The sequence below is a fragment of the Sylvia atricapilla genome, chromosome 7 (genome assembly GCF_009819655.1).
Source record: "Sylvia atricapilla isolate bSylAtr1 chromosome 7, bSylAtr1.pri, whole genome shotgun sequence".
In the NCBI taxonomy this organism is placed as follows: domain Eukaryota; kingdom Metazoa; phylum Chordata; class Aves; order Passeriformes; family Sylviidae; genus Sylvia; species Sylvia atricapilla.
The window spans coordinates 12220053-12241254 of record NC_089146.1 but is presented as its reverse complement, the minus strand read 5'-3'; the positions used below and the strand labels follow the sequence as shown (position 1 = coordinate 12241254).

The window sequence follows — 21202 nt, the reverse complement described above, 5'->3', positions numbered from 1 at the left end:
GGCATGTGGTCTGACAATACTGAGAGAAGTCCATAAGCTAACACAACCTGTTAGCTGTATCAGCTGCATCTCACCTGTAACTTTTATAAAAACTGTTTCTAGTCTGGCTGCACTTGAAGTTTTATGCATGGGTTCAAACATGGCCTAAATCTTAATAATTGCAGAGCTTTGAGAAGTCTGTGCAGAGATTTAAGGAGGCACATTACTAACTAGCATAAACTGATAAAACTCAAATATGAGTAAGAAAAGGCAGGTGAACAAGGCTAAGTATAAAGCAGTATATCTACTGGCTTCCATGCTCTCTTGCAGTAGAACTTGGCTGCTGGATTTCTCAGTCCAGATACAGTCTAAATTTGGTTTTGAATCAAGAACCTGGCTCACACAGAGATATTTACAATTTCTGTACTCAAGAGAGTGTGTTATTGCCCTTATCCACTGAAGCACATGCACACATGCTTAGGACTCATATGCCACTGATTTCTTTGGGATTACTGATCTGCCTTCCATTAAGCATGCTTACGGGCTTTGCTGGGTTGGGATCTCCACACACAGACACACTAATGGGCAAAGAAGAGACAGAAGACAGCAGTGTCTTTAAAATTTTACACCACTCTGAACTGACACTAACAGTGATTTTATCAAGCTAATTCTCCCTTGTTAGTCAGCAGTTTACAGTGCCCTGGAAGTTGCTAGAGGGTAATGATTGATGAGGAGTGTAATTTTGTGCTCTCACATTGCCACTCCCTATGCTAGCCCAATATTTCTCCACAGCATGCATGGAAATGACAAAACCTATCAGAAATTGCTGCTGAAATGGATTGAGCAGGATGAGAGAGAAGCCAGCACACCTGCTCTCTCAAGTCAAAGGCCATCAGCAGAGTAAACAAAGACTTACGGTTCAAATTAATACAAATTCATTTTTCAGAAATAAGGTCAGTGGAAAGGATTAACAAACTTTTTTCCCATTGCTCAGAATCAAAACACAGAGAAAAACTGTCTGAACTGTTATTCATTAGAGCCAGTGCAGTAGCTGAAGCTCTGCCCAGGACCCCACAATGTCAGGCACTAAGCAGAGGCTGAGCAAACAGCCGGCCCTGATCTCACAGTCACTGCACTGGCACCCACTGCTGTCACTGTTAGTCCATTCTGGTGCCCTCACCCCTCACTGCTGCTTTGAAGACCTATTTTCTGCCTTCTCTGGTGAAGGCTGAGCCCAACCAAGGAGTGCAGATGACAACAAAGCAGCAGCCTGGTGGAAGGGTGCTCTGAGTTGGAAAACAAAGCTGCCTCTAGCTCTGCACAGGAGCAAGTAGAGAGGACACCCATATCAGCCTTCACTGCATGCCTATGTCCCCGTCACTGACAAAGAAAGTCACCAGGGCTGGGGGGCAATGCTGATCTTGCTCTGCCTTCATGCAACTGGCACGTTACTCCTTTTGAAGTGGTGGAGGAGCTACACTACCCCAAGCTACCTACACAGCTTTGCTTTTCCTCATATCAAATACAGCCAGTTTTAACTGGCCCTGGAATGCCAAATGGTTGACCATTTCTAGCCTCACTGCAAGAGATTCTCCAGTGATACCGAAAACTCCACCAACATTATATTCCATTTTAGAATATTACAAACAGATTGCTTCCTAGTTAATCCTGAGATCTAATTTTATCTCCACGTGTGAAATTCGTAGGTTTTTTTGTTGTTTTCAAGCCTCAATATATCAAAATTATTTTATTTCTCTGGAGAAATAAAATATATTTTGTAGCCTATAAAAGGCTCACTTAATAGTTCACTACACTTACTTATCTTTCCCTTAACCCTTGTTGTTGTCATAGGTAATTCACAGTTCAGGTTCTATTTCTGAATCCTGACTTATTCTTTGTCTAGAGGCCAAAAAGTCCCTACATCCTTTGTGAGAATGCTATTCACCACTGATAATAAGCTGATGAGCCCATAGCCATTCAGGTCTTTCATGTTTCCTTCTTTAATGAATGATATTGTGACATTGCACATTAATAGCATCTTGCTATTTTTCAAACAGTATTTGAAGATTTAGTGAGCATTGCATGTTGTTTTCACATAGACTCGCAGTCTTCTAAGAAGGCAGCTGAAATAGCTTCCTCTCTATTTTGGTGTTTTCTCTTTTTTTTTTTTTTTTTTTTTCATCTTTCCTGACCTAACTCAATTTCTGTTGAGATTTTAGAGGGTGTTTTATGCTTTAAGGATTTTACTTGTATGGAGTAAAAAAATGCAGAGAATTATTCAGTCCTCTAAATAATTTCTATTGCACTGAAAAGTGTAAGAGAAAGGGCAAAGCTCTCCACAGCCAGACAGGCATTATAATGCTCTTATTATTATCATTACTCGTTACAAAAGAAAAGCCTTTCTACATTAAAAGCATATAATCATTCCTTGTATGCTGAGGAAATGCCGATGTTAGTATCTCCCATTAAGTCTGGGCATTTGAAATACATCAATATTTAGTAAATTGTAAATTCTGGCATGTTCTTTTCATGCTTCCCATCTATTTTTCACAGGATTATAACTCAAGTAATTCTAGACGCTGCACAACCAATTGATTATGCCCATATTTCTCCCCTGTACTGCACCACCATTAAGTGCCCCTGAGCAGAATCACGTGCCCAAAGTGGGGAGTACGACACAAAGAGGCCTCAAAGACCTTTCACCTTAAACAGACAAAATGAAGCAGGGATGATCAACAGGTGGCCCAGGAAGTCATCTGAAAGAGAGGTTTTTTGTCTTGCAGGAACCTTACTGGTTGACAGACTTGCCAGTGTGATGGGTATAAAGGTGGGATGAAGCTGCTGGAACCAACAACATTTATTAGGATACCTTCAGTCCCATGCACATGGGCTGGCTGAACCAGATATACCATCATTCAGATACACCTCACAACAGCAAGTGAGAGGTAAACTGGCTTGCTCAAGATCAGCCAGGGCTCCTAGCAAAACTGAGAAGGGCAAAGAGCTCCCATCTCACTGCAGTGCCATATTCACCCACCACCCCTTCTTTTGTAATTTTATATATTAGCTTCCATTTTTTCATTTAGAAAACTTACTTCCTTTGTGGCAGACCTTGCACACATTTGGTCAAGTGAGTAATCCCTTGAAACAAATTTCAGCAAGGATTTGATTTATGGCTGAACCTTTCACTGACTAAACTCTTTAGTTTCTTCTTTCCTTCCATGAGGAGTAGAAGCAGAATTAAATGGGTTAACTCAATTATGTTTTCCTTAGAAGATGCTAAACATTCACCAAGCATCCAAAACACTAAACCACCTGTAACGTGGCTATTAAAAAAACCCAAACAGCAAACCACACTGAAGTAAGCCTTGCCTGGGGATTCCAGCATGACCACCATCCCACAGTATGCACATGTGCCTGTCTGCAAGCATTTCTGAATTGCTCAGCTGTGAATATCACAGACAGGTCCTTCAAACTCTGAGCCTTTAGCAGAACACAAAGAAAAGGAAAAAGGACTAGCCTGTGTTCACCTACAACACAAAAAAAGCCCCAAAGGCAATCAATGCCTGACACACACGTGCAGCAATATTATTCCAGTTGCCTAGGAACCAATGCAAGTAGCCTGCCTAGTGAGGGATGCCCACATAGTAAATGAATGGAAGAAAGTTGGCACTAATATGACATTGATTGAACATTCTAGTTAAAAACCACTATGACATGAGGCTAGTAAAACCAACCTCTAAAGCTAATTCAGTTGCAAAAGACAATATTCGATGAAAAAGCTTTATTGTTTATTGTATACTTTATTGTTTTCTGTTTACATATTCCAGATAATATTACTGTGGTACCCTGCACAAACAAAAATAAGACAATGTGGGCCGGAAGATTTTGATCAGTTTTGACAGATTCAGGTGAAATTAAATTACCTAGAGAACTTAACATCTACTTAGGTGCCTACATTTCCTCAAAGAAGTGCTGAGCAGATCACTTCAGAATACTTTGAACTAGCTATCAGCATCTGATAAGCTAAGCTCTTTGAAAAATTAGGTACTAAACTACTGGCACCACTCAGGTGAGTCGGGCCGGGGAAAGGCTTTCTAGCATAAGACAAACCAATCTAAGCAAGAGGAAAATTATGTACTTTGAATGATACCTTTGACCTGTGCCAAGGTATTTCCTGAAAATGCTGAATACTACATATTTCACTCTCCCCCTTAATGTCTATCTTTCAGATTCTCCCAAATGCTTGAAGTTGCATTTGTCCAGTGACACAATGCCCATAATACAGTAAGCTGTAACTCTGCAAAGACTTCGGCATGCACAGCTCCAGAGCCTTCAGTAAGACTTGTCACTATGTGCAAAGTACATTCACGGGTCTTATCAGGATGGTGGCCAAAGATTATGGAGGCATCCAAGCTGGTTGATATAGTCAAGCCTGCTCTGTGGCACGTCTATTTTAAACTTGGGCCTTCTGGTTTGTATCTTAAAAGGTCTACATGTCTTAACTGATCAGCAGAACAAATTAACTTAGCAAAGTGAAAACAGTTTAGTCTTGATAAATGAATATGAACACAAAAGAGCAACTCTCCGTGGCTCACATACATCTACAGTCAGCACATAAAAGGAAAGGAATGGACTAAATTGTTCTTAACAAGCAAGTAACTTTACCAGCAAAACACAACAAATTTAATTGCCTGTGAAAGTAATCACTAGGATGATGACAGGCAAGACCAAAACTTTATTAACTGGGTAACATAAAATAATCTTAATCGTAACCATGATTGCTTAATTATCTGATAGGACAGAAAACACATTTTAATGCATTCTATTCTCATTCCAAAAGTAATTTTCTCAGTATTCCTTAAGATGTAAAAATTGTTAAAAATTGTTCTAAGTTATAAAACAAATACAGCCACTACTATAGACAATGTGCACTACACAGACTGCGCTTCTGTTGTTTGGTTGTTGGGTCTTTTTTTAATTTTAGGAGAAAGAAACAAAAGCCTTTCCTCACATTAGTGAAGAACAAGCAAAATCAGAGCAATTTGAGGGGAAGTGCCTGCTTGCTAAGAGGCAAAGATAGCTCTAGCAAGCCAATCTACAGCCAAGGATTTTTAAAGTCATTGCACAACACCTGTAAATGTAAAATAAATGATATAATATGATATTTTTTTATGTTTACTCACTAAATTTAAGCCTGGGGCAAATTTAGTCCAAGAAATAAAATAGGAGGCAGAGCCTCAGTTCATTTCAGTTGCCAGAACTCAAGCTAAAGCAGAGCTCTGAGAGTTTACATTAGCTGGAAATTTGGTCCATGAAATGTGCAATTAATTCAAGAGGCTTTAAATAGTTCTCATGATTTAAAGGCCTTCAAAAACAAGGTGAAACTGTGAAAAACTGAAAGAACCCTGATTAAGTATTACATAAATATGGCTAAGACAGAAAAGAGGGAAATAAGGGACAGAAGAATCAAACTGATTGGAAGAAGCATCAAAAGGATGAGACAATTTTAAAGAAATTGTTCAGCTACTGAATCACAGCTTTCATTATGATCTGTGCAGAATGGCCACCTCCCAAGAAAAGCCAGAGAAAGAATGTATCATTAGAAAGCTTATGACTTCGTGAGCCCACCCTTACATTCAAGGCAGCAAACTGTTGCGCTGTATTGTTGAGCAGGATGTAAAGAGCCTGCCAAGCACAGCCCACAGACCCGCTAATTAAGTGAACTGATTGTGTTTGTTTTGGAACCGTTGGCCAACAAAGGAATGTGTCACACTGATTAGTGAGAGAAGGGTATGTAATATATGTGTATTCAAACCCTGAGGAGTGCATAACCCAGGTATTCACTCTGTTTGCCCAAGGACTGACAAAAATGACTCTCAAGCAAATAACCAGACCAAAGAGAAACTCCAGCCCTCAAGAGGGGCCCTCTTTTTCTCTCAGCTGTATCTATCTAAAGAATACCCATCCTTCATAAATTCCTGCTGTACACTGTGCCAGAAACTGCTGAGAATATTTCGGAGAGAAACAATCTCTTCACCTCAAAGCTGACCTAAGAGACCAGGAGGATGGGAAGTTAACAGCCAACTGAGAGCCACCTTGGAATTGTAATGGCCACTCTGACAGCTGTCACTCTTCTCTCCAAAGGGCAAGACAGGTCAGGGAGGTAGCCAAAGAAACCAAATGCCAGCTCAACACAGACATACATATATATATATATATATACACACAAACAAAAGCCAGCTTCAGTTTCAAACATGCAGAAAAGTGCTGAAGACTGCAAAAGATGTCATGCACCCACTTTTGAATATTTCTAACCTAACAGCCCAGTTTGCTGGTAGAATTAATAGTTCAAAAGTGAACAAACATTCAAATGTAAAAAGAAAAACACGGTCTTCAGAGTTCCGCAGCTCTTTCCTCCTCAATCCACCAGCTTCAGCGGGGGTACCTGGCAGTCCAGTATTGTGTGAAATACGAATACTATGCTGTAGACAGCAATTGAGAAAACCAGGATGGAGAAAAGGGAGTTGTAGTCAATTATCTCTGTACACTGTGGACTCAGAATAGTACAGCTAAATCACAAATCTGAGCTGTTTACTCATTGTTCTGTATGACAATTGACAAGGAAAGCTGAACACAGAATCAGAATTTTCAGGTATAATCACAAGTCTTCACGTGGACCTTTTAGGACTTGCCATTCCATTTGCAACAGGTTACTCCGTACATCTCCCTGTTTCTGTGTAGCCTCCTCACCTTACACTTGTCTTTGTAGTGGTCAGTACATCTACTTCAGAAACTTCTCTCATCTTCAAGAGATGTAAACAAATACAAAATCTATCCACCTGGCCTTCTCCCTCACTGCTTTGGAGCTGATGGAGCTGCACAGTAAAGCATACAAGCTCCTCTGTTGGCATAACTTGCCTCCAGAGCAAAAATATGGAACTGAAATACTCTGGTTAGTTCCACATAGGTGCACGTGTAGTAATGAGATGAGAAAACTGACTAGGAAGGGAAACAGAAAATGCTGGGGATAAAAACAAGGTTTAGTTATAAGGAATACAAAAGGAGTAAGCAGAATGATGAAATAAGAAATATCAGAGAAACTTTCATGCTGATTGTGTTTTAATTAAAGCCATTAACAAGGACTGCTGTCTTTGGCATTACATCAACCATAACTCCACATTTGTGAAACATGAACACAAGTCCTTTCTGGCTTCTAACTCACATAAACACAGGAGCTAGAGCAGCTTCTGTTGGCTTGAACTGCTGACAAATTCTATTTGATTCCAGAGGGTTTTGAACTCTGTAATTGCAACGTATGTCTGATCTCAGCTGAAGGGCAGGGAAACAATATTACCCTATAATGTTTTTGTGACCAAAAATCCCCCAGACAAATAAAATTTTAATGTAAACTTGTATTCCCAAATGTTCCTTCATATTCCCATTAATCTTTTGGGAATATCTTCAATCACCTTTTATGCAGTCTCAACAGACATCTTATGTTTTATGCCATCTTTATCTTTCTTTTTAACTCAGCCTATCTTATCATGCATCCTAGATGCATTCTTTCTTAAAAACTTTATAAAACTCAGCCCTACACTTTGTTTAGCTTTTATCCACTGCTTTATCAATACATTTTTTAGAATAAAACTCTGGAAAAATAATGTGCAAACAACATTTGAAACTCAGATGAGAAAATCCCTTAAGAGTAGTCCTTACTTACTTGTAATTTAACATCTTTGTGCACACAAGGCAACCAGATTCTTAACAAACCCTTTTAACAGGCTAGTCCTGATTGTTTTGAAAGGTGGGTCCTTGATTTTTTGCCCTTTCAGATGAACACTCTGGAGAACAAACTACAATGTCTGTATTTGAAACAGCAAAAAAACCCACTTATCTGTAGAGGAATGCTATACTGTCAGATATACTGTCTTTCTGTTAAGGGCAGAAAAGAAATTATCTCCTTTATCCAAAATCCAAGACACTACTGAAAGAAGGGTAGTAACACTGCTGTGTTGCCAAGTCTGCTTTGGTTTCCTGCATTTTGCTACTAGGTTTTTTATGTGACTCCTGTCCCTAACCTGGCATCCAGTACTGTACATGACCTGAAATAAAGGGGTTTTTGTTTAGTTTAGGACTCGCATACACTTAAACTTACTTTGTTGCCACTTGAGAATAGCAATATAATTAAAAAAAAAATCTTGTGTACACAGGCACAGATGAATAAGCAGACAAAGAGCAGAGAACTAGCCATAACATTTCATGGGGAAACACTTCAGAATGGATAGTTATTGTTTTACAATGGATGATCCCTATACATTATGGGTCCAGGGATACCAGAGAACAGAAAGATGTCTGTGATCATTCCAGAAAAGTCACTTTGCAAACTCAGAAGAGCTTTGGATAAATCACACTACGTGCTGATAGTGGGGGCTCTTCCCTTTTTGAACAGCTATTCTGAGACTTCCAGTGCTTTCAGAAGTAGCTTTTCTCATTTGTTTCCACATTTGTTCATGGTGGCCTCCCTGGAGCAGTGATCTACTGCAGCTGCCCAGAAATGTGCATTAGTTGAATCCAGTCCCTAATTATTTAAAGATAAGGTCATGAGGCTGAGAATCCTCAAGACTTTAACACTCAAATCAGATGTATGACTGACATTACCACATTGGAGTACCTGCTTGTAGAAATGTCCTCAAAGGGGTAAAGGATTTCTCCGTTGTTGCAAATCTCACAGATGAAACCCTTTTGACTACAAAGGCTGCAGCTGTACACATGAGAGGTGGCAAACTTGATCACCTTTCCCAAGAAAGGTGCCAGCTTTCCTTCAATAACCTGGAATGAGAAGATAATATTGAATGAATCCCCAGAAATAACCAGAATGCCCTGAAGGAGTGAGACAATATTTATTACTACAGAAATGCAGCTACATGCTGTTGGTTAAAACAGTAAGAAAGTTACTTCCCAACAATTACAGCTCCATGAAAACACAAGTGATAATAGTAGTCAATGAGGCAGCAATTATCTGAACATGAAAACGAACCTACTATCTCTTTGAAAGTCTCTACATGGCAATAACAAAATATTAGTAGTCATTTAAAGTACAACAATGCATTCATAAAATAAGGCACAAAGAAGAAAATAGGAAACGAGTTTAAGGCTTCCACATTATCTCTGGCAGCTATGAATACTGCCTTACAATTTTTACTTCTTACTTTTTATGCACATATCACAGTTTTGGTTTTGTTTCTTTTCCTCCAAAGTACAAGATTTTTGCATGTATTTTGTGAACAGAGTCCTGGCTTTAGTCCTTTAGTAGGACTGTTTTTCCCACTGAAAACCATTCAAATATAATGTTCTTCTGCTTGCCAAAATGAGTAACTTCTTAGGTAAAGTCTTAAAGAGGAACTTGTTTGTTTTTTTTTTTTTCCTTTCGAGTCCAGCTCTCAAATCAAGAAGTCCCAGAGAATCCAGCTAGACCATTAGAAGTGATTAGCACTCCTCATGTTGGTGTGGAAAAAACCACCAAGCCTTAAACTGCTAATCACAACACTCATCTAAATTTGTGACTTGGAGACAATGCCCCAATAAGGGGTGCTATTCAGGCAAAATACTTTCCATTCAGATCAAACTTCTAGAGACTTAAAGGAATTCTGCTGCTGTAGGGAATAATGAAGATGGAATAAGGCCCTAAGTATATATTCTTCTTCTGGGCTTCCTGTGGTCTGAATGGCAGCTTGCCAGATTAGTGATAGAAATGTGTCATGGGATTTGATAGCAACCTCCTGTAAAAAGGAAAAAGAATGCAGTAATTGCTGACTGAAGACTTGCACAGGACTGTGCCCTGGAACCCAAAAGTGGGGAGTTTTACACTTAAATGAGTGTCAGACTCAGTTCAGGCACCCCTTCACTAAATGTGGTAACTTGTAATTTGCGTTTAGTGTAAACAAATCTAGAGAAAGCAGAGATATCGAGGAAAAGAAGAACAACAGAGAGTCTGGAACCAGATGCCAGGTAGTGGCAAGGAAATCGTGTTCCAGGGCAACTTCCTGCCCACTATCCAAGAAATCCACTACCAACAAGTACACTTGGAAAAGGAGGTGCATGGGGAGTGCTGGTGTTGATGGCAGGGAATGGCACAGGCTGAAATGTGCCCCTTCTTTGCCTTCAGCTCTAGCCTGCTAACAACACCTGCAACAACAGGAAGCAGCAATGTTATTGCTACTACTGCAGATAGGACATCTGCTCATGTCAGAGGAAAAATGACGTTCCTATTGCATCCTGGTATAGGAAGATCCCCTTCAACCACAATATAAACAATGCAGAGAAGCTGCTGCATGAAATACAAAAATGAAGCCATAGTTCAAGGTAGTGCTACTGCTAACCTTCTAATAGATGGATCAAAAGCTAATTTAGCTCCCCTAGGCTGGAGTTTGTTTTTCATTTTGAAGGAAGAAATATTTGGCTTGCAGTCTCCACAGATACAGAGGGGGTCTGAAAGCCAAACAAGCTGGGAGTAGGGGAAAGACACAGAAGTTGACAATATTCAATAAACAGGAAAAAAAAAAAAAAAAAAAAGGTGAAGCTATCCAGCTAGTGAAAAGGCTGCAATTCCCTCCAAAAACCTACTTAGGCACTAACAGACAAAATACACATACAAAGACAATAAATAAACCACAATGCAAATAAATTTTCCAGAGAATTTTCATTCTATAGCTGTCACCTCGGGCCACAAGTGCTCAGCTTAAAATGCCAGGCTAAAGACACACTGCAGACAAACTCTCTAAATGTGAACTAAATGTCACTGTCAGCAATAATGTAAAAGCAAAATCTCTGAATTGAAGTAACGTTTTTTCTAATGTAATAAACATAATTATCATACTCTGTTACCTTCCTAAGCACTGAGGGTGAATTTAAAACTACAAGAAACAAAAGCTTTTCTGTGGTGAAGAGTTCACAACCTAAGCAGGACACATGGAGTGGGCAGCTGCCCTGAGGAGATGGTGTTATTTGTCCCTCTTTATTTATTTATTTGTATGGCTTGCTGTAGCACTGTAGTGGGTGGGCTTGTTCTCTGGCCACTGCAGACATACAAGGAAGATGGTATCTTCAAAGAGCCATGCATGCCAATTTTGCAATGTGAATTATAGGCCATTTCACTGTAATATAGAAGGAAGACAAAGTGCAGCATCAAATCGATGTTATCACTGGTTTTAGCATCTGTACATTTTGTGTTATTTTGTTTCATCAGAGACCTCAAGGCTGTGCACAGGATGATTTTTCCTTGCAGCTTTCTCTCATTCTTGTTTGTGGCTAATAAGAATAAAATCCTCATCTTCATTTATGCTAGGCAAGCAGAAAGGAAAATTTCTACTTGCTGTCCCAAGTCTGCTCGCTGTCTACTCACTGTTTTGTGGTAACAGTTTCACAGTGAATGTTTTATGACTTGGGAAAAGGAGCACAGAACATGTCATCAAAGGTTTTAAAACCTCTCCTGTGACTGCCAGAGGTCCAGAGTCGGTCACTTTAGACATCCCAGAACCATGATGGAGGAGTCCCAGGATCTTCTCCCAGTTTTTGCTAAAATCTGATTTTGAGTTTCAAGAAAACACAAGTGATTAAAGAATAGAAGTATGATATTCAAATGCAATGCATTATCCAGATATCATGGAAATTAGGGGAGAAAAAGAAAGACCTCAAGAGGCTGTGTTGGCAGAGCCACTAATATTTATATCTCTCTTTACAGCTGTATCTATTCCTAAAGCCTTTCAGTGATGAAGACTTCACAGCCCCCATGCAGTCTAATCCAGCACACTGCTTCTCACTGCACTGCTTCTAATCCACACACTGTTCTCACTGCTGGAGTCACTCCTAAGCTTTGACCTGAACCTTTCCTAAGAACATTTCAGTTTACAAAATAAGTTTACAAAACAGAGAAACTGTGAAATCATTCACTACAAGCTGCAGGAAAGTACATCGCATTTCAGAAGTGTGGCAATTTAGCACAAAACTAAGTTAAGAGTATATCAAAGGAAAAGAAACCAAAATATTCACCCTTGACTTATCTCTTTAACATAGGGGATGTCTCAGCATACACCTGGCAAAAAAAATTTAAAATATATGCCCATCTCTTAAAAAGAAAAAAGTATCAAGCTTAAATGAAAATTTTGCTGAGTTCAGATTCCCTTCTACTTAGAGCATACATAAAGAGGTCTGTTTCTAATCCAAACTCTTTGTAGAGCAAGCAATTGTTTAATTGGCCAAAACTACAGGTGATAGGTGATTAATGATGGCATCCCAGTGAGCAATTGACAGATGGTACAGTGCAGCTTATTCTTCCTTAACTAGTCAAGCAATCCATCCCAACATCATTTTGGAGACAGGGCCATGCTTATCACTGCTGTACCTGGAATACACTGGGGTACACTACTTGGTGGCAACAGAAGGAAAACAATTGTGTCCAGAGGTCCAAAGCAAGCTGTGTCTCTGAACAGCCCCAGTGTTCAGATCAGAATCACTGTTCATCTCTATGGATCAGGAAAATCATTTCTCTAAGCTTCCACAAGACAAAGCCATGGCTTTGTACACAGCAGCTCCTGTGTGTGTCACATTAAGAACTGTATAAAAATACACACCCACATGTACATACATAAAAGCCAGGCCCTGCCCTCAAAGCACTTACAATTTAAACCAGCAAAGCAAACATTACTTTTTACAGTAACTGCCACATATCTCCCACCTGAAATGGGACAAGCTGTGTTTTGGAGGAGCCTCCCATACAGGATTCCTTCCCACAGTGTAGAGCATCTCTCAGGCCAGAGTTTGGCTGCACCTGCCAGGGCAGCCAGGAAGAGAGGAAAAACCAGGAAACTTAGAAGGAGCAGATACCTGTCCCACTGCCCAGCCTCCTGCACCCAGCTTGGGAAAGCTCAAGCTGTACTGAAGAACAAAAGGGGAAGGCAGAGACTTGTCTGCAGCAATGGGAGAAACAGAAAGGGTACAAGTATCTGATCGTGTGCTGAAAAGGTGAGGACACAATTATTTTAGATGACTTCTCATCTAAATATAAATAAATAAATAAATAAATAAAAATAAATAAAAATAAATAAATAAATAAATAAATATATGACTTTAGATGGCTTCTCATACAAGTCAATGTTATGAACAAAGGTAAATCAAACTTTCTTGGTATGTCTTTATGTCCAGCTGGGGAGCAGCGTAATTCTGAAGAAACAATTGCTGAGAATAAATGAGGTAAGGGGAAAATACAGGGACTGCCAAACACCAGCAGACAAGCCAATGTTGGCAAAGGCTGCGAGAGTTGTGCAGTGGGAAGACAGGACACATGCACTGGGTTATGTGTTTCCTGATTCACCAGGAAGACAGAAGATAAAAGGCAGCAGTAGCTATGGTACAAGTTGAAGTCCCTTTGGATACATCACATTAATATGATTATGAGAGCAATGTGTGATCAGTCAAAGTTTAACTATTTGTCAGGAGGGCTGCTTAACCCCAGAGGTTTCCTGATCCTTCTATTCAAAGACTCATAGTTACTCATAGTTCCCTTGCTCTATCAAGGTGATGTTTTCACAAACAAACAGGCAGCCAGCTGGCCCCAGAGAACAAGAACTGCAAAGGCCACAGACCAGAGCATCCACCAAGCCAGAGAAATCCCCCACTATGTGCACAACAGGGCTCTTGTTCCCAGACAACTTTGAGAAGCAGCAGGCGTTGCCCAAGGGCCTGTGACTAGTGTCCCTGTGTCTGAGCTTCACAAGGCATTTCTGAGCCCACGACACTGCCCTGCACTGGACAAGAGGCAGTCCCCTCATCTCTGCCATACGCTGAGTTCCAGCTCTGTCCTGACTCCACTGCTCATCCCGGCTCCCTGGGCCGAGCACAGTGCTGGCAGACACCCACCTCTGAAGGCCCCACTGCCCAGACCCAGCTGTGCCTTGTGCAGCACAAACCCCCAGCCCCCACTGGGGGGGAGTGGAGAAGTCACGTCACTTCATCTTCCCTGTTCAGTCAACAAAAACTTGTATGAGAACCTACTTACCAGCATGAAGGAGGGTTGCACAAACCAGTCCCATGGGAGAGCAATATAGTGAATATGGTGTTGCAATACATGTTTTCATATTAAAAATCAAACTAGAAGAGTGGCCAAGGGAACAGTGGCAGAACTTCTCAAGTCTGTTGAGAGTTTTAGCCCAGAAAGATGGTAACCTAAACTCATGACTCTTAATAACTTTCTGTTTGGAAAACAGAGCAAGACCAAAAACTAGTAATAAAAAAAAACTATTAGGGAATTAGAGTTTGTTCCAGTTCCTGAGAGTTGTACAAATTACAAAAGACATTAATAGATGCCTCTGCCTGAGACTAACTGAAAAGCAATCAAATATTGGTTAGAAATGGCAAGCATGGGAGACCCCTCCTAACTCAGACTGTGTCATTTCCATAGATGTAATACCCGAGCAAATTTAGCAGGAACTAGGGGAGAGACGTGTAGAAACAGAAGGACAGATGAGTTAGCTGTAATTCACTAGTGCTCCAAGCAACACCTGCAATAGCCTTCCACCCACCTACTACATCAGGGCCACAGAAATACCCACACTTTGCACCATGGCCACATAAATCAGTACCCAAGTCCATCAGATATGATGAACTCTCTGGACAGGAAAGAAAAAACAGCACAGTTTTCAGACATTTCTGAGGGCAGTGAGTGTTTGTTTTGAGGGCAGGGCTCCTGTCAGCAATGCTAGATAAGAAGAAAAGGTACTGAGTAAGACCTCCATCCCTGCAGGAGTCTATGTTGTGAATGGAGTGAAAGTCATCAAAACTCCTAGCCTGTCTGTGCACTTTTAGCAACTTCTAAAAGTGCAGTAGATGTTTACATAGCATAGAGATCATAAATACCTTTGATCACCTACATTAGGATTGTCAGAACAGACAGTAAAAGGAATACAGCTTGCTGAGCTTTCAGATACACTGTTCTGCTCAATGTGAGAAACTGCCAAGTTTAAGAAGTCTAGATTCTCAACAGTGTCACGATATATTACAACCACATAAAATGTTTCTGGATTAAAATAATTTTAAAATTAAATTTGCTACTCTGAATAATTCCTACCATATGATAATAAAAGCAAAATCTGACACAGTCTAGAGAAAAAAATCCTTTATTAAGGTCCAAGACAATGGAGAATGAACAGATGAAGGATATTTTAACAGAAGCTATCCAGAATCTAAGAGCAGGAAGATAAACCTACACACATCTTTGGGTAGATATTCTGCCAGCTTTGGCACAAGGGGTAATCAACCAGGGGCATCATGTAACAGTGTGTCTGTAAACACTGTCACTTCATTGTGGCTAAGCAATCAGGGAATAAACACTGAGATGAGAACTCGTGAAACATCTTCAGCATTTCTGAATCCTCAGATTGAGACCTGCAATTTCCTCAGGTATCAGAAGCACTGGAGGAAACTCTGGTTATTATCCTCATAAAGGAGAACCTGCTGCTACTGCTCTGCCTAAGTCTGACCAACAGGGTTAAGTATTCCAGGTAAAGTGGTAAACTGTAAAACTCAGGTTCTGTACTCCTGCCACTGTGAGATAAGCTAAATTTGCCAAATGGCTTTGTGACCCCACCCTTGTAAATCAGCTTGTTAATCATTATCATCTTAGAGGCGATAAAGTTGTTTTATGAGCCAACATTGAAGCAGTAACTTTAAGTATTTATGCAGGGGCTGGTGTATTTCTCTGCAGATAATTTTTATTAGAAGACACTCTCTTTAAAGACACAGATTTGCTTCATAACCTTCTTTTGGAGCACTGAGCATTCTGTTCCTCTTATTCCTCCAGTCTAATCTACATGTCAGACACAAGAGATGCCTGGAGGGTATGGGTTAACTGATATGAAATCCCTAAAACACCTTGAACTACAGGTTCAAATCTAAACTGGATTGTCCTGGCCTCTCCTCCTGACAACAAAATTTATGATTATTTCTCAAGGCCAGACGCATGCTTGGTTCTATCTGAGAGACAGACATAGACAGAAATTGCCAGGAGGCACTGACGCAATGCAGAAGAGACATGAAAGGCCAAGAGGCACTTAGAAAATAGAAGGGGTGATGGACATGAAACTCATTCATGATGCCAAATTATTGAAGAGATTGAAAGTAAATTGAAGAGATAGAAAGTACTTTAATTCATAGGAATAATATCACAGGCATGTCTGGCAGAAGGAAGCTACCTGAAGGAGCAGTCAACAATTGTGCACCATCCTCTACAGAAAAGGTTTCTGCCCCCATTGGTTGGGTTTTTTCCTACCTCTCCAGAAACAGCTAGTCTGAATCATGCCTTTTCCTAATAAATTCAGAAGTAAACTCCAGCTTTGCCTAGACTTTAAAGCACCACAGAGAATATGCTTCCTGGACTGAGTGAAAAAGCAGATAAAATATCCTGAACTGACTGTCTTCAATTCACCACTTGGATGCTCACTACCCTCCAAATCCCACCAGTGGAAGCTTTGTGGAGGATGACTAAACATTCAATAATCTTTCTTCACTTCCAGGACAGATGAGAAATACGCTTTTAGAGGAACTACCAATGATACAAGAAAACAGGTGTAGAAAAAACACCTTTAGACACATCCAGTTTGTTCCTCACTCTCCAGCACAAAATGACTGTGTGATTTGCTTAGAAACTTCTCACCAGAGAGATACCACAACAGTCCCATGCTCAGAACAACTGGAAAGTTGTTCCTAACGCCTGCCTCAGATCTCTTTTGCTGCAGTCAGCTGTCTTTAACACTCTACCTCCTATCCTTGCATTGCAACATCTATTTCAGAAACCATTTTCTGACAAATTCTCTTGTCTGTCACAGGTAATCTTTGTCACAATCAAAAGTAGACTGGGGTGCAGGAACAATACAATGGTTGCCTTTACCTATTGGTTTACTGTATTCATTAAATATGGAAGTTGGGCATTAAAGATGAAATGGTAAATGCAGTCTCTGCCCCACAAAGATTTCAGTGGGGTTAGGACTTCTGTGATAAAAACACTGACTTGGAAACAAGCGTGCTACAATATGCTTAGCTAAGGATAATGCAATTGCAGAGAAAATAAAGGGAAAACATTCCCTAGCTGGGAAGTTTCCAGTCATTTATATCTAGGAAACAGACAATGCTTGTGGATTGCTAATTTCCTTGAGGATTTTTTCTCTTCCGTTGGCTAGATTCTTAACACCACAAATTCTTGTTATGATTTCAATGCACAATTAATCTTTAGTTCAGAGGAAAAGGAAATGGAGAGAGGAAGGATGATCATGAAGTAAAAACCACAGAGAGGTAGATATCAGATCTTAGGCCCCATCTTTTGTGCAATATACTAAAGTCAGCTGGCTTTCCTTGCTCCATTTTGACTCCCAGTCATCTCTTTCAGATTGCCATTGTGTTTACTTAAATTACAGGTTAAATTAAGGGAAGAATGATCTCTTACTATTGGTGTGCATGCACACTAGAATCAGTCACTGTGCACTGCTATAAAACAAAAAAGAACATAGCGGTAACTTTAGAAGAGCCCTATCTTTGGTTGTGACAGGCATGCTGTGGGCCATAATCCCAGCTCCCAACAGCAAGAGTGATACCACTCCACCCTCTCCCTCCTCTTTACACCCCCCACAGGTCCCTTGCTGTCCCCAAGAGCCTGTTCAGCCTGTGGTACAGGTGTCAGCAGGGTTGGCAGGAGCAGGGCAGGCCTGGGACTCTGTTCACCCACTGCTGACACTAGCACACATTGTGGTGCGCTAACTCATCACCCACACAGGGCAGAAAGCAACCCAAAAGGAAACCTTGCAATAAACACTGCAAAGAACAAAAAGAACCCCACAGAACCAACTGCCAAATAAATCAAACTAAAGCAGAGCAAACTAAATGACTGAGATTTGAATAAACAGAAATCAGAAGTCCCCTTTGACTTGTTTGCAGTCAGCGCTGATGGCAGAACCATTTGCTGTTCACAGTCCTTCCGGAGTAAACTACTGAATATGTTTCACCTTAATTTGGTATTAAACAGATACTCCACAAATTTGCCCCTAACTAAAACAGGCACTGGGAAGAGGAAGAAACACAAGGTCAAGAGCAAACACTGCTAATCTCTGATGAGCACACATAGGCAGGGGGCAAGGTGAAGATGGAGTTTCACATTGGCTGGGGGAGAGGAAAAACAAACTGGTGACAGTTCAAGTCAATTTATAGCAGGAGACAGAGAGGATGACAAGGTTCCTCCAAGCCCTCCCCCCCTCTTCTCATTGAAAGGAAGAAATGCCAGAAATTTCAGCAAGTCTCTGGATGCAAGCTGACACAAGTAAAGAGGAGATGGAATTGTCTCAGTATAAACAACATGCTTGGAAATCACCTGTGCCAACTCCCCCACCAGCTCTGCAACAGGACTCACACTCACTGTGTTTCGTCTTTCCTCCTTTCTCCTTCCCTCAAGGGCAGCTACGGATTCCAGGCAGCTACATGTCAATTTTGTCACACCCCAAGTTCTCCTGATCTTGTTGCAGAGATGAATTATAGGTTGTTTTAAGAAAAAGGTATTCAAGCAAAGGTTAAAGGCTGTTTTAATCAAACAAGGTTGAAAGAGTACCAGGAATTTGGCTGGTAGAAAACAGAAAGCACTTTACTTAGCTTAAAACCATACATGACTCTAAATACAGAAGCAAATATGCATTCAGGCAGAGAGTATATATATGCTTTCTTTTTAAGATTAAGCAGGCAATTGCATGCAGAGCTATTAACTGACTCTACATGCCCACTGAGCAAGATGATATTTCATGAATGATAGCACAAAATTAGAAACTTTCCTGCTTGCACAGGACTGGATCTGGGCATTTTCAGAAGAGTCCTCTGAAGGATTTTAGAACAAGAAAGCAACATACCAAGAAAATGGCTAGGGCTACTCTGAAAAAAAAAACTCTGTGAGTACAAAGTATATTTAAAAAAAAAAAAAAAGTTCTTTCATCCAAGCAGGTAGCCCTGAGACAGTATTCTATTTCTTGGGAAATCTGGTTTCTTGGGATGTTAGTCCTGAAGGAACACCCAGCTGGCTCTCCCAAATCATCATTTTATGTCAAGTAGAGCAACAAGTTCAGAGCCAGATCTTTCACACTGCTAATCCGCATCTCCAGTACTGGGCTTTTCATTCTGCACAGCAGAAAATAACAGAAGAAACCTGTTTAGCACAAGGCAGCAAAAAAGGGGTAACTTATATTACTGCTGCTGCTTCTATGGGCTGAAAAAAAATTAAAATATCCCAGGAGATCTCAACTCAAAAACTCCTGTGAATAACTGGCACCACTGCTGAGACATTTTAAACAGAGTTTCATTTTAAAAAGCTACACTTGCCCCAAGTGGCCTAGATTACATATTCACATGGAAAAAGACTACAAGTATTTAATAGACCCTGTTAAAAATTCTGGTTTCACGCAGCGCTGGAACCAGTCCTACTATTAAAAGTATCTACTAATAATCTTGCTAGATCTCTAGATTTTGTCTGCAATACCTAATTCAGATGAACTTGTCATCCTGACAGCCACCTGCCAAAATGCTCCTAACCAGTTCTTCATCCCCGAGCCTGGCGGGTTCTGCCATGCTCTCTGCCTGACCATGAGCCACTCTGAATGACAGCAACTCCCTTCCCCAGAAGAGCTGAGGTAAAAAGGAAACACCAGTAAGATCACTGCCATTACCACTAATTGTAACCAGAGCTGTCAGCACTTTGGGGAATTACACACACACCGGGAATATCAGCTAACCTGAAGCTTCCTGTTCTGCTGAAAGGCAGCTCAGTGCTGGCAAACTCCAGGGAGTGACAGAAATAAATTATGTGCCAGGTGCTTTAGGATGACCCTGCTTGAGCAGGGAGGTTGAACCAGATGACACACTGTGGTGCTTCCAACCTCACCCATTCTGTGATTCTGTGATAATGGAGCCACAGCCACAGGAAAGTAGACAAGCTGTTTAACTGCTGCTTTGCAATCAGATCATTTAGTATTTATGAAGATGTATATTGTAATTTTTTCCCATTCTAGGACTATTTTCATATTCCTCTGCTAATGTACTTACTTTAGAATGCTGTCAATCAGGCACAGGTCATAAAGGATGTCATAAAGACAGCTATTAACATTATGCCATTGTGGTCCAAGATGCATCTTAACATAGTTTGTGTAGAGAACTATGTGGTATTATTACACTGGTAGTGACACACTGCAGGGCTTGCCCCTCTGTCCCACATGCTGTGTCAGCCCTTGCTTGGGAGGCTGGGGATGTGAATCAATGTTTTCTCACCAGTGCCAAACTCTGAACTGTGGCAGCTATGGCATGTGCCTGGCATTTTGCTGCCCTTGTTGAGCACAGTCAGCTCCCACAGAGAACTGTGACAGACAAATCTTCAATCATCTCAGAATAGCCAGGCCTGCCCAAAACCTAATTCTCCTTCTCATTTTCCACCTCCTCTCCCTCAACCAGAATAAAGGCTTGCCTATAATGAAAAGAATCTGCTGGTACAGCTACATGGGTAAACCTCTTTGGTAAATAGAAGTTTAAGATGATGCAGCTTATATGGAATCACTGAATGACACAAATTAAAGACCTTCTCATTGATATAACTGACTTTGCACTCATGATTTCACAAGCTCAGCTACATACACTAAGAGCAGGAGGGCGTTTGTCATATACCCAATCCAGTAATACTTCCAAAACTAGAGCAAGCCCAAAGTATCTTAGCCAAACCCCATTTCTTGCAATCAATACATCCACATGCACAGGCTCTATGTGGGTCAGATGCTACATCCCATCCTTTTACTGCATGAATAAAAACAAACTGCTGGGCAGGGACACCACCACTGATGGATTTGGAACTCATCAGGCTGTATGTTACAAATCTATAGTAAGCATCTGTCAGCAATTGCATGAGGACTGAGTTATCAGAAAAGAAGTTTTACTTCTGAAAAAAGCAGCAAGTAAAAGGAAAAAGAAGTCCACATCTTGCATTCTTTGCTATTGTTGGGATTGATGAAACAACTTGTCTAAACCAACTAAAGTTTTGTATATATAAGAACAGTAGAAAGAGCATCTCCAATCTCCTACACTGCTGTCTAGGAGGTGCAATGAAAGCACAGCGTGGGTTAAAAGCCTGGAGGTGTGAAGGAGACCTAATGGTTTC

The 21202-nt window shown here is 40.6% G+C and overlaps 1 protein-coding gene across 1 annotated transcript in view; it reads right to left on the bottom strand.

The window, feature by feature from the left end:
- PLEKHM3 (pleckstrin homology domain containing M3) overlaps positions 1-21202 on the bottom strand; it is a 75076-nt gene that overhangs the window by 7772 nt on the left and 46102 nt on the right. Inside the window, exon 7 of the mRNA XM_066322629.1 lies at positions 8654-8811. Coding sequence (XP_066178726.1) covers positions 8654-8811 — 158 coding nt within the window. The remainder of the gene's footprint in view (positions 1-8653; positions 8812-21202) is intronic.